The sequence below is a fragment of the Strix uralensis genome, chromosome 5, assembly GCF_047716275.1.
Source record: "Strix uralensis isolate ZFMK-TIS-50842 chromosome 5, bStrUra1, whole genome shotgun sequence".
NCBI classification, from domain to species: Eukaryota; Metazoa; Chordata; class Aves; order Strigiformes; family Strigidae; genus Strix; species Strix uralensis.
In genome coordinates, this window is record NC_133976.1 from 81956063 (window position 1) to 81972152 (window position 16090).

A 16090-nucleotide genomic window follows, 5' to 3' on the forward strand; every position below is an offset into this window, starting at 1 on the left:
TCTCTTCACTGGGTGTCTACCAATCTAGTTACCTAACCTGCTTTCTCTACAATGCTGTCAGGCCCCTGTAGTTAATAATACTTATTAATTACCTGGTGGACCCTGACCATTAATGCCAGCCCCAGGCAGTGCTGTTGGTCATTGGTAGGTGCCACAGCTTTGTTCTAGCTCAGGTGTGGGCCCACAGCCACATTCTGACAGGACTCTGCTGACTCCCCCCAGCTGTGATTTTGTGCCAGCATATGCCCTGCATCTGTGAAACTTGTGCTTCAGGTGGTATTGAGCATGGCTTGTGCTGTGCATTGCAAGGATGCGCTCCCGTTGCACAGAGCAGATGTTTGGGCAGCTTCCCAGGAAGGGACTGGCTGTTTCTGAGGGCAACCACCATCCCATGACATGACCTTAAGTAAAGACATCCCATGCTGTGGAGGGATGGCTAACATGTTATCTCAGCAGTGCAGCATGACATTTTCATCCAGTCCTAGGACACTGCAGCAGCAGGAGGAGGCAGGTCAAGCCCTGGGTGTTTGGAAACTGGAAGCCCTCAACATCCAGCCTTTTGTTGCCAGCTCACTCAGAGAAGGTTAACCCATGACTTGACACTATCATATGAAGCTGTTACAGCACAGCCAAAGCATCTCTGTCCCCAAGCTGTGGGGATCAGATGCCAACCCAAATCAGCATGCAATGTTGCTGTTGCAGTACACAGGAGATGATGAAGCCTGGAAGAGAACCTGACCTAGGAAGTGTTCTCGTATCACAAACTGTGTTAGTTTTATACCCCTGTGTCATTCACTAACGTTGGTTACATGATGGGGAGTATGTGAGTGAGAATCACAGGTAAATTTACTAATCCTAAGAAATTATAGCTGTTGCAATGAGTGTGTGTCCATCCACTAAGGGCTTTCAGGGGTCACGGATACAAGCAATATGGTTTGTGGAGCTAGAGGAGAAATAATATATAAAATGGGAAATGGCTTCTGGAGAAGAGATATAGGCATTGCTTAGTGTCAGCCTGTCACATGCTGCTTACATCTTTGGAGGAAGTTGTTGACAGGCACATTCTGGGGAACAGAGCTGCTGCAGTTTAGGAAAGCACCATCCCAGCTCTTGACTTCATCTCATGTGATGTTTATTACTGTCAGAGCAGGGTCACTGGAATGGATCATGTAAACAAATGCACATTGCACATTATCCTGCAGGAAACTTTCCCATCAAATCTCCACTCAGTCCATTACAGGCTGAGTGTCACCATCTTATCTTAAAAGTGTTCTGTGTCTCAGGCTGAAACCTCCAAAGGCCCATTCCTTAGTGATGTAAGGTTTTTAGTCAAAGGTAGGTGAGTTTATCACAACCTTGAGCTCCATGGATTTCCACCACAAACATCCATTTGTACTTTTTTTATGACAGATGTAGCACATTTAATACCTCACATGTATGCATTCATAGCAGACCTTTCCTGGTAGTATCTGTGATCTTTTTCAGCTTTCAGAAAGTTGCACTGTTGCCACAGATACAATGCATGCACAAACAATCATGTCAAATGGACACATTGGTCATTGGCTTTACATCCCCTTCCAAGCCACACAGAGAGCTTGCCCATCAGGTTAGCATGGCGTACACTGGTTAGCCAACAGCCCACAGTGCTCACTTTGTCCCTCATGGAGAGAGGCTGTTTTCTGAGGCAGCCAGCACTCAAGCCAAGAGAGTTTGACAAGCTGGTGTCAACACCTGGCACTGACTCCAGCATCAGCCCTGAAATCACTGAATCTTCTTGTCCCTCAGAAGAGACTGGGCTTAGCAATTTTCTTCAGGTACTCCATAAAAAGAGAAATGGAAACCGAAATCCTCATACTGTCAACTCATGCAGTTTTGGGATATCCCAGGTAATGGAAAAAACTCCAGGCCAGTTCCTGGAGTGCCAAATAGCTCTGGCACTGTACTAGGCCAAAGCTGGCTCTGTGCACCCAAACAGTGTTGATCCTGAGGTAACCTGCCCTCCTGGACCACAGAGTGCTGCCAGCACGCAGCGTGTGGCATAGCTCACCGTGAGGCAGAGCTGGTCCCTTCATGGGTCTGTGAGGAGTCACTTGGGTGTCATTGCCCCCTGCTCCCCTGGGCTCCTAGTCTCAGGAATATGTCTGCAGAGTCTCTGCAGCACTCTCTAGACACATCTGGTCCTTGTTAGGTTAGGCTTGGTGTCCTGGGAAAGTATTTGTAATGTCTCCAGACCTGAGCAGGCAGCGCTGTGCCTCAGCTGATGAACCCAGCCAGACTCTGCGTGGAGCCAGCTAAGCTCCCTGTGTCCACGGTGCAGTTAACCTGCAAGCAGAATATGAGCTCCCGACTGACTGGTAATTGTAGCTGCTCCTCAGTGTCACCCTAGGATCGACAGTCTCACTAGTTTTGCCTTGGCTGCGTTTTCAGAAGGGGGCTGGCAAAGTTGCTGAGCTGCACTGTGTTCTAGCTTAGTGGTTAGGTGAATGGTAATAACTCTGTGGGAGTTGGGAGCTACTATCTTTCCTAAATGTCTCCATAGGAAATTAGTATAACAAAACTCAAAAAGACCTTAAGGAAGGGGAATGTGATTTTATTTTACAGATCTCAAAATAAATAGATTCTCCCCCTTGCACTCTTATCCACATACTCATGAGCACCAAGATGTGTGCATCGCAGTGGCCTGGCCAAGATCACTTATGTACAAGACAGATGGTGCTTACTGAATCTCAGTAAGAAAGGCCTGGCAACAAATGGCTTAATAAAACAGCTGTTTTAATAAGAGAGAATAAGAAGAGGAATACAGACAGCAAGCAAATCTAGCATCCCTTCAGACGCTGGGCACCCCGTGTTCGCAGTGTCGGGCAGACCCCGGATGGGTTTCCCTGCAGCACACTGCAGATTCTGTCCATGAAGGGAAGCACCCCCTTTTTGGTCATCTGAGCTATTATATGTTTTTATTATATGAACAGAACACAGTTCTGTTCCCAAAGGATGTTCAAACTTCCTGCTGCACTGGAGGGCAGGGCCAGGCCAGTGGTGTGACCATTGGTGCCGGGAGGGAGCTGCCTGCAGGCCCCTCTGTTACAATCTACCAGTGAAGTTTGTCCTGTGGCCAGGGGGTTTGTGCAGCACGGCACAGCGCAGACCTGTGTGTATAAATTACAGATTACGTTAGTAACACATGGGCTTCTCAGTTCTAAGCACAAGGTCCAAGAGATCAGACCCAGCGTGTGAGATCACCAGCTCCTCAAACGCCACATCTTCTGCAAGACTCCCAATATACAGCCCCCTCTATTCCTCCATAGGGGGAACTCTCGACCTTCTGGGTTTGGCAGGGAAGGCGAGTAAGCTTTGCTGATACCTTGTGAGTCAAGTGTCTCATCACAGGTATTTGTGAGCACTTTGTCCTTGACAAAGCTCTGACAGCATGGAAAGATCTCACGATGGGTGAAGCCGAACCACCGTGTTTTCCACAGAACCAAGCTTCAGGTGCTTTGGAGGAAAGGCCTTCGTGCCACACAGAACAGCTGCACTACTGGGAGGAGTTTCCTGCACAGAAGAATAAATCTAATTTTTCTGCCAATGAAGCATTATCATCCCTTTCAAACTTACAAGCAGGCTTCGAAAAGATTGTTTAGTTATCACTTTTTTAACCAGGAACATGTATCAGCCCTCGTTCCCCAGCTAAGGCATGAGGAAAGAGCACTGCTAAGGGCAGGCTTGTAAAGACGTGTCATTATGTGGTAGCAACCGCGGTCAAACCATTTTTTTCCCTTTCCTCTTACATCACCCTGTGCCAGCAGAGCCTGGGGGTGTGCTCTCTCATCAGCCCGCCGAGCCCAGTCTTCAGGAACAGAAACAGAAAGGAGGACAGCACCAAAGGAAGGTTCACGGGGAGAGGAGAAGCCATGTTCAAGACAAAGCTGAGAGGGTAAAAAAAATTCCTGACCCAAAAAAACCCCACCCCAGCTTCAGCTCTGTGTTGTCGTTGCTCCAACCCAAGGGGACCCCTCGCTTCGTCGCCCCAGGGGTGTGCTTTCTGTCTGTGCAAAGTCTCTGCCTTGCTTGGGGAAGGGCGAGGGTGAGAACTGGTGCCCACGTACCTGAGTGGGAGCCCTGGTCCGCGGTGTAACCGCAGTGGGCGAGGGGCTGCTCCGAAGTCTGAGCCTGTTGGGGAAGTTCCTGCCAGCATAAAACTGTCACGGGAGCCATAAAACAGCGGGGAACAAAAGGTGCCGATAAAAAGGAATGAAAGATGGGGGTGGGTTGGGGAAGGGCTAAAGCAGGAGCTGGCTCACCCCAATGCTGGGCAGCAAGAGAATCCAAAAGTGCCTCTTCCCTACTTGATTGTTTCGAGGTCTTGAAACGGCTGTTGTGCCACAAAATAAACAGGAAGTGTCAGACCAGACATTTTCTGTCCAATAGAGGGGGTAAAAAAAGTTTTAATGCAAAGTTTAGTAAAGAAGTGCATTGGTTGTGCAAAGCATTAACGATGGAGGAAAAATATGGATTAAAGAGATTTTGACACATCTATACTCGTACATTTCTAGTTATTATCATTATCACTACTATTATCTTGCAATGAGCAGAATTTTAAATAGTTTCTAATAAAAAGTGTTAGAGGAAGGAAGGAAAATTATTAAATATCTATAATGGTCCAGTTTATTACACAAAGTTTTAATAAGAGATATTATTTTTAGGAGCTGTTTTCATAAAATTAGTGCATTTTAAAACAAACTCATTGCATTTCTGTTCAAGTTATGGATGATGGGACAATAGAAAAGATCTACATAACACATTTTAAAAGATATTTGTAATCAGTCAATACATTTTCAAGGTTTAATGCACATTTACATAGCAGCTGCATATTAATGAAAAAGAAAAAAAAGCCTAGGAGACAGTTATGTTGGCTGTCATCTCTCTGCCATTTTCTCCTCTAACTCCTCTAAATATTTTTGGGTACAATTCACCTTTCAAATACTCAGTCAGTCTTTACAGTTGGTGTATTTGTTTCCAGCTCTTAAATTCTGAAAGGGTTACAAATTCACCTCCATGAGACTGATGAAACAAATTTAGAAAGAAAACTGAAAATGTTTTAGGATTTTTTTTTGATTTGCTGACTCTTTGTCTAATATTTGTATCAAGGAACAGCTATTAAGTGCTTCATTTTTTTGAGTTAGGCTCCATGTGTATATGCGTACCAGACATAACAATGCTGAACAGCAAGGACTCTTGTGATAGCTATAAAAATAAAAAATTAAAGTGATTGCATGGCTTTAGGCAATTTATCTGTAAACTCACAACTTATTTTAAGTATTTCCTTATCTGGTTTGGGGAGAAAAGGGAATGGGTGCTGGAATTCTATATATATTCTATAGTGTGAGAATGTTTTACGATGTTTTTTAAATTTTTTGTCTACCCTTCTGTTAGAGCTGTTTAAATTTACATTAATTCATTATTTTAAAAATAGCAAGTTATATCTGTAGCTGATATTTATAAGAATGCAGACTTTTGTTTATATTGCATTAAGTTGATTACACAATAAATTTCATTTGGCATAACACATCTTTAAAGTGGCTATATCTTGATGATTAGTGTATTGCAGGATTGTTTTAAAGAAGTGGCTTTATGGCCCTGAAAATATGCACAGGACACCCACTGCAATAGCTTATCCGAAGTGCAATATTTTATGGTCAAGACACATGCAAGAGAGTGCTTAAGACCAGTTTAAGTAAGACCTGGAAATTTTAACTTGCCTGTATGTTATAATGAGATGGCAGCAACTACAGATACCTTTGAACAAATCAGATCTCTGTAATCTATTGTAATGCTGCTTTCCAAAACCTTAAAGATACCTTCTGTAAGAATTAGATGAACTGACTGCGCTTGAGTATTGGGAGTTCAATGTGTTTTCTATGGTTAACTTAAACCACTGTCGCTATATTCCCTGTATATATGTATACACACACACACACAGAGAATATATATATTTTATACATATTATATACTTATTTTATATATAGTATGTTCCCTAATCGTCAACTTTTAAATAAATTTAAGCTAATAGGCACTTCCAAATAACATGATAGAAATAGAAAAATTACATCTCTTTTACTACCTCAAATGAGAAAAAAATTAAGCCTGTGCTTCAGTTTTGTCTCTCTCTGTTGTTTTTTTTAAAGACGTACTAAAGGAATCAAGTATAATAAAAAAAAGTTACTCCTGTACCAGAATTAAACATTTGGTGACATTTGCTTTTGCTACATTTACATAAATTCAATATGAAGTCTGATAAAGAAATCTTGCATGCATAGTTTCTGTGGTTTATATACACATGGAGTTTACATGGAGAACATAAACAGAGATACACTCTGTGGTTTATAAACTGATTTATGTACATATGTATTTTAATGTGTGGGAGGCTGGGATGAGAAAGGAGTCAGGGTAAGAAGACAAAGACTTCTGACTGACTCAGATAAATGAGATGCTTTTTTATGTAGGTGATGAGTCCTGCAGCTAGAGAATATGTGACAATTGCTTGATGTGCAAGATTTCATTTGTCCTTAGTTCAGATAATGGGGGTTTTTTGTTACTTGTGTGTGCTAATCTATAAAACAATCTACAGGCTTATTGCTCCTCTGTTAAGAGTCTGTCCAGTTGTCTACCAGATATATTCTGAATTATTCTAATGTGGAAAAATATATATCTGAAGTGCATTCTCATATAAATCTCTCTATAAAGCAATTGTACAAAGGCTACAAAGTGCCAATGGTGACTTCATATATTATTTATGTGTCATGGATAATTACTGATTTAAAGGATACTTTCACACCAACACTGGCAGTCTTTGCAGAGTTACTTAATTGACAATATTTAGTGGTCTGTTCTGAACTGAATAGATCTGGATCTAAGAGATGGACTATCTGTCAGAAAATGCCATTCTTGGGAGCTGCATCTTTTTGTATAGAGTGCTTCTTTTTCCGTCCCTCATGTGGGATTGTGCTGACTGTGCTAATCCTTATGAAAATACAAACAGCAAGAGAATCCAATAAAGACAAATACTCAGCTTCCTAATTTATCAGTGGTTTTATTTTCTTTTATTTTTTTTAGTTTTTACAAAATTCACAATGGTTCTCTACATTGAAAAGGGCTACATAGGAGCCCTGGAAAAATGTTTGACACATGAAAAGATATAGAACACTTTTAAAAATACTCACGCTGATGAGGAAGAGGACGGCCATAGGGAGGGATGAGGAAGTGAAAGCTCTGCATGCAGTTGCAGACAGAGGGAGGATTAGGTGGCTCAGGATTTGGTTCCTTTATCCTGCCATGGTGCCTATCTCTCCATTTTCCCTGCATTGCTCTCATGTTTTGCCCTTCTCAGTTCTCCTCTCATTTCCTCCAACCTCTGCCTTTTTTGTGTACTGGAGAACTACTGAAAAAACAGTTGTAACCAGTGATTCCTTGAACTTTCTCTTCTGTTTCAGCATGTATGTATCTAAGAAGGTGTTAAAGTATCATTTTGACCCCCGTCAGGCTCCACGTGACACATACCTACTATGCAGACTGCAGTGGGGTGAGACCGGCACGCCTTGGATACACTGGGTCAAAAATGACCGATGCCATGCTGAAGCCTACTTCCTGGAGGAGATCTTTAAGATGAAAGGATCCAATAATTATGTCACCTGTTCCATCACCTGGTACTTGTCCTGGAGCCCCTGTGCGAACTGCTGCCGTAAAATAATGTATTTCTTAATGAAGCACTCAAATGTGAACATAAAGATATATGTAGCACGACTTTATTATGCGCAAAAGGAGAGAAACTGGCAAGGTCTGTGGAACCTTATGACCTTGGCGGGAGTAACTGTTGCTGTCATGAAAATGGAAGGCAAGGTTTCTCGTGCTTTGTGGGAGTGGGAAAGGGTGAACTGGTGAACTTTGTGCATGGGTGAATCTGGTATGGGCTGGCTTCTGTGCCCAGTGTCCTGCCCAGCTTCTCTGGGGGCACATCCATCACCGTTCAGTGACTGAGTGTCACATCCAAAACCAGATGTTCAGATATTGCAGGAGAAGGGGGACAGGACTCTTAGCAACCAGACCTGTATGAAAATTCTCCCTTGTTTAGAGACACTTTCTTTCTGTTGCTCCTGTGGGAATGGGGGATAGGGTGCTTCTCCCTTGTCCTAGGGGACTAAATGCAGCTGCTAGGATAAGGCTGGCTGAAGGGGCCCTCTGCTAAGAGAGAGGGAAAAAAATTGCCCAGAGAGAATGGTATTGGTTCCAAAAATGGAGTGGACAACATCCATCAGCCGGCCTGTCCACAGCCAAGCTGTCTCTGTGTCATGGGCACAAAGAAGAGGTTAAAAAGTCTTGTTCCCTGAACTTGTCGGGTATCTGAATAAACTCAGGTTAGTCATTTTGCTTCCATTTCTCCAGACTATATTTACTGTTGGAAAACCTTTATCCAAGGAGATGCTGATGATGGTTCCTGGACTATGGACTTTCAGTCACAGATTACTAGGATTCGTTTGAAGTTCAAGAACATCTTTGAGGTTAGTAGACTCTGAGGGAGAGGGGGAACCACACTAAATGATTTGCAGTCTGGGTTCACTGAGCTGTAAAGAGCAGGAAAGAAGCTGTTCATATCTATCTGGATTTTAAAGAGTGCTGCAGCATGCTTTTGGAAAAAGTAATACAGTAAAATCATGGGAAATATCCTGTCCCGTTGGGAGAGAAGCACTGTGGATTTTCTCCCATCGTATTACGAAGCAAAGGCTGAGTGTGGCTTTTCTCCTTTGAGTGGGAAATCCCTTGATTATCAGCTGAAACTCCAGTCTCATCCCAGAAATCCTCCACCAGATTCCTTTCTAATCTGGATCTGAGCATGGGCTTCTGTTCACCAAGTGATGCTACTCAGCTGCTTTCTGTCAATATCTGCAGTGGTCATGCCCTCCCAGTCACTGGGCCCCTATATACTTCATTAAAGTCCCTTCCAGATTTGATTCAGCAGCTTCCCTGACTGGTCCAAAGGGTACAGTTTCTGCAAAGTGAGAAAGGCTGTTCAAAAGAGAATGTCTGTCCCCTGGGAAAATCCAAACTTTGTTTTTGTTTTGTGCCAGACCTCCTGAAAGGCAGGAGAGAGAAGAGAGAATGTGTTCACCAATGGTGCTGAAAGTTTGTGCCCCTGGAGACAAGAGACTCTATTTGAATGAATAGGTCCATATCCTTGGCCTGGAAGGACTGTGTACAAAAAAAACCTAGCAACACTAATATAAGTTCAGCAGCATTTTGATTTCAGTGTATTAGAGTTTTCTGACAAATGCTATTTTTAGTGAAACAGGGTGAAAGAAATCTATAGCTAAGTAGGTCATCGAACATCTGCGAAATCCATTTTATATGGCATCTGTGGAAAAGAAATATTCTAGGCTATTACAAGTAATAGACTTCTCCTGCTATGTTCATTTCAAATCACAGCAAGCCTGAAGTGCAATTGTTAAAAGATCTAAATGTCATATTTTTATTTTCATTTCAGGATCTTCCATTCATAGAATCATAGAAGTATAGAATATCTCAAGTTGGAAGGGACCCATAAGGATCATCGAGTCCAACTCCCTGCTCCTTGCAGGACTACTTAAAACTGAACCATATGATTAAAAGCATTTTCCAGATGCTTCTTGAACTCTGACAGGCTTGGTGCCATGACCACTTCCCTGGGGAGCCTGTTCCAGTGACAGTCACCCTCTCAGTGAAGAACCTTTTCTTAATGTCTAAGCTGAACTTTCCTTGATGCAGCTTCATTCCATTTCCTCTTGTTGTGCTATTTGGTATCCTACTTACTTATAGAGAACTCGTTTAGCATATCTTGCTTAACACTAGTGGTCAAATTTGCTGAAGCATTAGGCCACAAGATGTGAACTTTCACCTAGACATGTTGAACTTTTAGCTACTCAAGTAAAAGAAGGCCCCAGAGCCGGTTCAAGACAGAAGATAAGGAAGCTACATTCATTAACAGAACCTGCAACCTTAGAGATAAGAAATGGCTTGCCTAGAGACAATGAAGGGACCCAATGAAGAACGGGAAGACCCCAGACCCTAATATTACTACTGGACCAAACTGTCTCATGAGGGGTGGGGAATTTAGATTGTAAGGGATTTCTTTGTTCTAGGTCCCTCTTCAGAGACATCAAGCTCAAACTGTAGCGCTACTAATAAAAAATACTTTTATAGAAGAATCTATCTTTTGACTTACCCATTCAGCAGAAACCTGAAATCGAACCCTGTTATGGTGGCTGACATATATAATTTCTATAACACTTCTGTCCTATTGCTGGTCACCAGAGAGAGGAGATCAGTACCAGGATTACCCCATCCCAGGTGGAGAATGTGGCGCTTGCTTTTGTTAAATTTCATACCATCGGTGATTGCTCAGCTCTCTCGTCTATCCAGATCTCTGTACAAGGCCTCTCTACCCTTGAGGGAGTCCACAACTCCTCCTAGTTTAGTATCATCAGCAAACTTACTTAATGTACCCTGAATTCCTCTGTCCAGATCATTTATAAAAACATTAAAGAGCAGTGTTCCCTGGGGAACCCCACTGGTGACTGACCTCCAGCCTGATGTAACCCCATGTACTATAACCCTTTGAGCCCAACCCATCAGCCCATTGGTCACCAAATGTCTAATGGACTTGTCTAGGTGTGTGCTGGACAGTTTAACCAGGACACTGTGAGAGACAGTATCAAAAGCTTTGATAAAATCCAAACCCACCACATCTACTGGTTTCCCTTGGTCAACTCGATGAGTGATCTTGTCATAAAAAGAAATTAAGTTGGTTAAGCAGGACCTTCCACTTGTGAACCCGTGCTGGCTATGACCAATGACTGCATTGTCTCTCAAGTGTTTTTCAATAACTCTTAGAATAACCTTTTCTATAATTTTACCAGGCATTGAAGTGAGACTGACAGGTCTGTAAATACCAGGGTCTTCCTTTTTACTTTTCTTGAAAACCGGGACAACATTTGCCAGATCCCAGTCAACTGGGACCTCTCCAGAGTCCCAAGACCATTGAAAAATAATGGAGAGAGGTCCCACGATAACATCAGCCAGCTCTTTCAGTACTCTAGGGCAAATCCCATCAGGCTCCATAGATTTATCCAGCTGGAGCAGGAAGTCTTGAAAAAGTTCAGGGTTGGCTGGGAGTTTATGATCCCCCATTTATGGTCTTCCAACACAGGGCTCCAGGGGTCCCAGGGTCCATCACTGGTGTTAAAGACAGAGGTGAAGAAGGTATTAAATATCTCTGTTTTGTCTACATCCCTATTTGTGAGGTGACCAACCTCATCAAGTAACAGACTGATATTATCTCTGATCCTCTACTAAGAGATTTCACCCAGAGAAGATGGCCAGTTGCCTCACTGCTTGTATGTGGAAGATAATGATCATAAAATGTGGCTAACATTCCCCAGTTTCTAAAAGCTACCAATATCTTGGACAGACAGCTTGTCACTGGGAGTCCTGAGTATATTGGACAGTGCTAAATATCCCCGATGAGAAACTTCTGGATGTGGAAATGAAGTCAGGTAGCAGCCAGAATGGGGAACAGTGCCCCCCAGGCCCAATACACTGCTAACATTGTTCTTCCTCTGATGTGGCCCAGTGGTGCACAGGCTGATGGGAAAAGCGTACTTAAAGAGGACTGCAAAATTAGCACCCGAACAGTTGATTAATTCACTGTAACTTGCTTCAACTGAGGCATTTTGATGAAAACAGGCTATTTCCTTGACTCTTGAAAAATGAATCTCTGGCAAGAGAAGGTCAGGATGCCAAAAGGAACATCTCTGGAGACTTGCTGTCCTCTCAGCTAGCTTTGTCTCCTACCTCATGCTGCAAGAGGAACAAAAGTGAACCTAAAAACCACAAAAAATGCCCCATCAGGGCAGAGAGCACAGTCCAGGCACTGTATCTAGTAGTGGCAGGAGGAGATACTTTTTAGTGAGAGCAGACAAGCCTGGCCGCTATCTGTGGTTCATTATGATCAAGTCACACTACCTCAATACCCACAATGACTGTGGTTGGGAACACTGCATCTTCTCTTTAGTGTCTGTTTTTGGACTCGTTACCATGAATTTCTCAGATCTCTTTTGACCCTCTCTTGCCATTTGTGTCCACAGTTTACTAGGGCAGCAGATTCCAGAAGTTCACAGGTTGCCATGTAGATAAGTACTTGTCTCTGCTTTAAACTGATCAACTAATCACAATAAGTGCCATTCTTGCTATACTAATATCTCATCATTAACCACTGAAACACTTGTCTGCATTTGAAAGACTGCACTAGCCTAGAGAATTTTCCACTGGCTCAGTGGGAGCTATAACATGTAACTGACAGCAGCACTTGATCTTAAAAGAGCAACTTAAAAAATCCACAGATGCTCCATTGAACAGAAGCAAATCCTCCATCCACCAAATGGTGTGACTGTGGAATGAGAATTGCAGTACCCATGGTCATTGCATTTCAGCAGCTCCACTCAGCTGGCTAAAAGAAGTGAGATAGTATTTTTATCTGCCAGTTCGTCCTGGAACTGGACCACTAGATGTATTCACTGGAAACTCCTTGAAAAGCAAGGCACATTAGGCTGCACAAAGAACTGTAGGAATGCAGCTGTATTCTTTGCAGTAGTCAAGCTGAGTTGTTTGCTCCTCTGTTCAGTTGTTTGCTCCTCTGTACTGTGCAAAAGTACAAGCCCAGCTGTTGGTACCAACTGCTTGGGAATAGAACCTCTCTCCATCCCCATTCCTGACGTTAGATTACTTTTGCAAGACTAGGATATACCCATTTTAGTCATTAAACTCTAAAGCTATGACTGGGACTGATTCTTCTCTCATTTGTATTGCTAATGTTTTAACACAGTAGAATTACTCGGAGTTTTGGGCCAGTCTAGCCTAAAGAGAATCTGGCTTGTGGAAACTAAGAGATGACAACCTGTAACTCACAAAATGGCAGCACTCCTAATTAAGTAATGCCACTTTGGTAGATGTGTCCTCTTGTTTAGATATGAGTCTTTACATCTTACCAGTTCAGGAGCTGATGCTTTCAAGCTGGTCTTAAAGAGGCAGAGAAAATTGGTCACACAAGTTTTTGAGGGGAAGAGAAACACGGACAATGTGAAACCGCTAAGCTCAATTTATGAAGTGAACCAAGTGTTCTCCCTCAATCTCTACTGCTGAAGGTCTTTGTAGCTAGTTGTTGGCACAGGCTGCCAGTCAAATGAGACTATAGTGTATCTTCCCAGCAGCTCTGGGGATGGTTCTGTCGCCTGTTGATCCACCATCCATGCCAAGGATCATTATGCTTCATTCTTCTTTACACTGTCATGTTGGCCTTGTCTTACCACACTCAACCCCTGTTTGCATTGTAACCAGCTCTTGGCCAAAGCAAGGCTGTGACATTCCTGTCACAAGCAAGCAAGAACCCCAAATTGTTTTCACAATGAAAACTGAAGGCAATTCTTATGGTCTGTGTCTCTCAGGGCTCTGAGGGCAGTAAAAAAAACTTAGTTGCCTTGACCACCCTCACGTGGGGTTTCCACTGACACACTAGCCATAGATAGCCCAGGAGCTCCATTTAAGCTCAGGTCTGTGCTATTAGTCCCAGACTGAGCTATGGCGTAGGTGTGCTTGTCTCCATCTCTCACACCCATGCCTATGTCCATGCCTACCCATGCCTATGTCCATGCCCATGTCCAGGTATGAATCCTGTTGATCTGTTTCCTGACCTGTTAACTGATTTTCTGTGTTGACCCCAGACCTGTCTCATCTCTGTGGACCAGCCTGGTGATCAATGTGTCTGTATGTGACCTTGGCTGCCATCACAGGACCCGATCCTGACCTGAGGGTTGACTACCCAGCTTGACCTAGGACCTACAACCTGCCTTATCAGCATGAACCCACTTAAAAATCTGGACTCTTGGTTGATCCTGGCTGCTAGCCCTGGGTCTGCCCTGCTCTCCTTTTCTGGGTACACTGAGATAGGCCCTGGCTAGCAAGTCTCCTTCCTTGCTGTCTGCTTTATCTTGCTTGACTCTACTCATCCCTTAGGGAGCAGCTGGCCCTTGCTGTGCCCTGGCAGTGTCTGGCAAGAGCTGCTGTGACTTCATCACAGAAAACAGTGGCTCTGGACACCTGGTCAGTTGTCTAGATTCTGCTTATTTATAACACTATGACGAAATTTTTGTTCCAAGCCATTCATTTTGGGTCACATTTGCCTAGCAAATCAACCTGTGGTCAAACAGTAAGCAAGAAGAGACCTCACATTCAGCTCAGTTCTCCCCGGGGTGTGTTAGGGGAGAAAAAGGAAATGAAATACAGAATGCTGTATCTAATATAATAGTAAAAATAAACATACCAAATGAGACCTGATAGGCCAAATAGCAATGATGCAGCTGAGCAATATTTCTCAGTAGTAACTTAGAAATCAGAAGCCACCTCTCTTGAACTGGCAGAGACAAAAACCAAGTCATGAAACAGGAGAATACTCTTGTTGCTGCCACAGCTGGCTGGAGTGCTGCCATTAACAATGTGGCACATGTGTATGAGGCTGGGAAAAAGATCTGGGAGCTGAGGAGTGATGTTATGTACTTGGATGTCTTGTAGTTCTCATGTACAGAGAAACAGAAGGGCCTCAATCCAGTCCCAAGTGGCACCTCTATGGTCACTGCTAGTCCCTCATGTACTGTGGCCTTTCTGTTCCCTGCTTGAGGCATGTGATATTTTAGTCTCCTATGGACTGAAATTTGTGCTTAAACTCAGTCATTTAGAGGTTATGGATGATATGTGGAGGAAGACCTCCTCCAGCACTCCATTCTGGCTATGTGGTCTGTTCACATCTCCTCCATCTCCGGCCCAAGACTGTGTCCTGCCACACAGTGTCATGACTGCTCTCCTCACAGTCTGTTTCCTGACGGGACAAAGGTGCTGTTAGCTGTTATCTCTCTCCCTGCAGCATCCCTGCTGAGGCTCAGATCTCTCAGGCATTGAAGGGCTTGGAGCTCTGTCACTGTTTTGTCCTGGACTTTTCCTTCAGCAGATCAGAGCTCCTATGCCAGCATGCTCTGTATGTGCCACCCTACCTGAGGTGGATGGTCACTTGGTGGCATCCCAGAGTTCTGAACAGACCCAGGGAGCAGCCAGAGCTTTATGTCCCCAAAGTAGCTTTGAGAGCCTGGCTCAGCTCTGCAGCACCAGAGATGTGATGCAGAGCCACAGTGCTTTGCACTGGCATTGCCTTGTTTGCACTGCTACCATGGATCTGGTTAAACCAATAGCAGTTTTCCTGCCAAATGAAGTCTCTGTTCAGCCCTGAAGCTTAGACATGGTGGCGGGAGGCAGAGTGTCTCAGTTTCAGTGTCTCTGATGACAGTGGATTGTGGAGTGGGCAGTAGGCTGTGGCAAAGGAGGTGCAAATGGATATGTTCCCCATCCTGCAGCCCTGCCTGTCTTACAAGAAATGCAGTAACTGTGTTATCCTCCAAATCTGCAATCTGTGTTAACTATGGTAGTGAGATCTGGCAGGGCTTCCCTGTCAGCATCATGCATGACTTCTCTAAGACAGGAAAATTGTGACAAGGCAGATTGCTGAGACGTGTTATCATAATTCCCACTGCTTCCAGTTACCATCTGGATTATTGGTCTAGCCCATAGTGAGGTCTTTCTATAGCAGCATCCTGATCAGCAAATGCGTAATCCATAGCACCAGGGCCAAGACTGTTTGGGTAGTTGGAGATGATTTTCAGGCTGCTTCCATAGCTGGATCTGATGAGCTATGTTGACCTCAATGAGTGTACTCATCTGAGTGAACTGTGACAGCTCAGCTGGATTTTTGGATATACGGTCTGTCCTTCCACCCTCACAGTTCCCTGCTACATCTTGGTTTCCATCTCATTTGTTTTCCACTTCTGCCATCTGCTGCTCACAAACACTGCTTAGCCCCATATCCACCTTTTAATCCCTCACTTCTCTTAACATCTACTCAGATGCAATGAACACAATCCATAACCATCACTGTGGCAGGTGTGGCTCCTCCTTGTACTGCTGA

The 16090-nt window shown here is 43.7% G+C and overlaps 1 protein-coding gene across 1 annotated transcript; it reads left to right on the forward strand.

Annotated features, from left to right (window-relative positions):
- Positions 1-3823: 3823 nt before the first annotated feature.
- LOC141943835 (C->U-editing enzyme APOBEC-1-like) lies at positions 3824-10232 on the forward strand. Its single transcript, XM_074869496.1, has 4 exons — positions 3824-3931; positions 7488-7888; positions 8437-8552; positions 9533-10232. The coding sequence occupies exons 1-4, from the start codon at positions 3909-3911 to the stop codon at positions 9554-9556; spliced, it is 564 nt and encodes a 187-aa protein (XP_074725597.1). The 5' UTR covers positions 3824-3908; the 3' UTR covers positions 9557-10232.
- The last annotated feature ends 5858 nt before the right edge of the window (positions 10233-16090 follow it).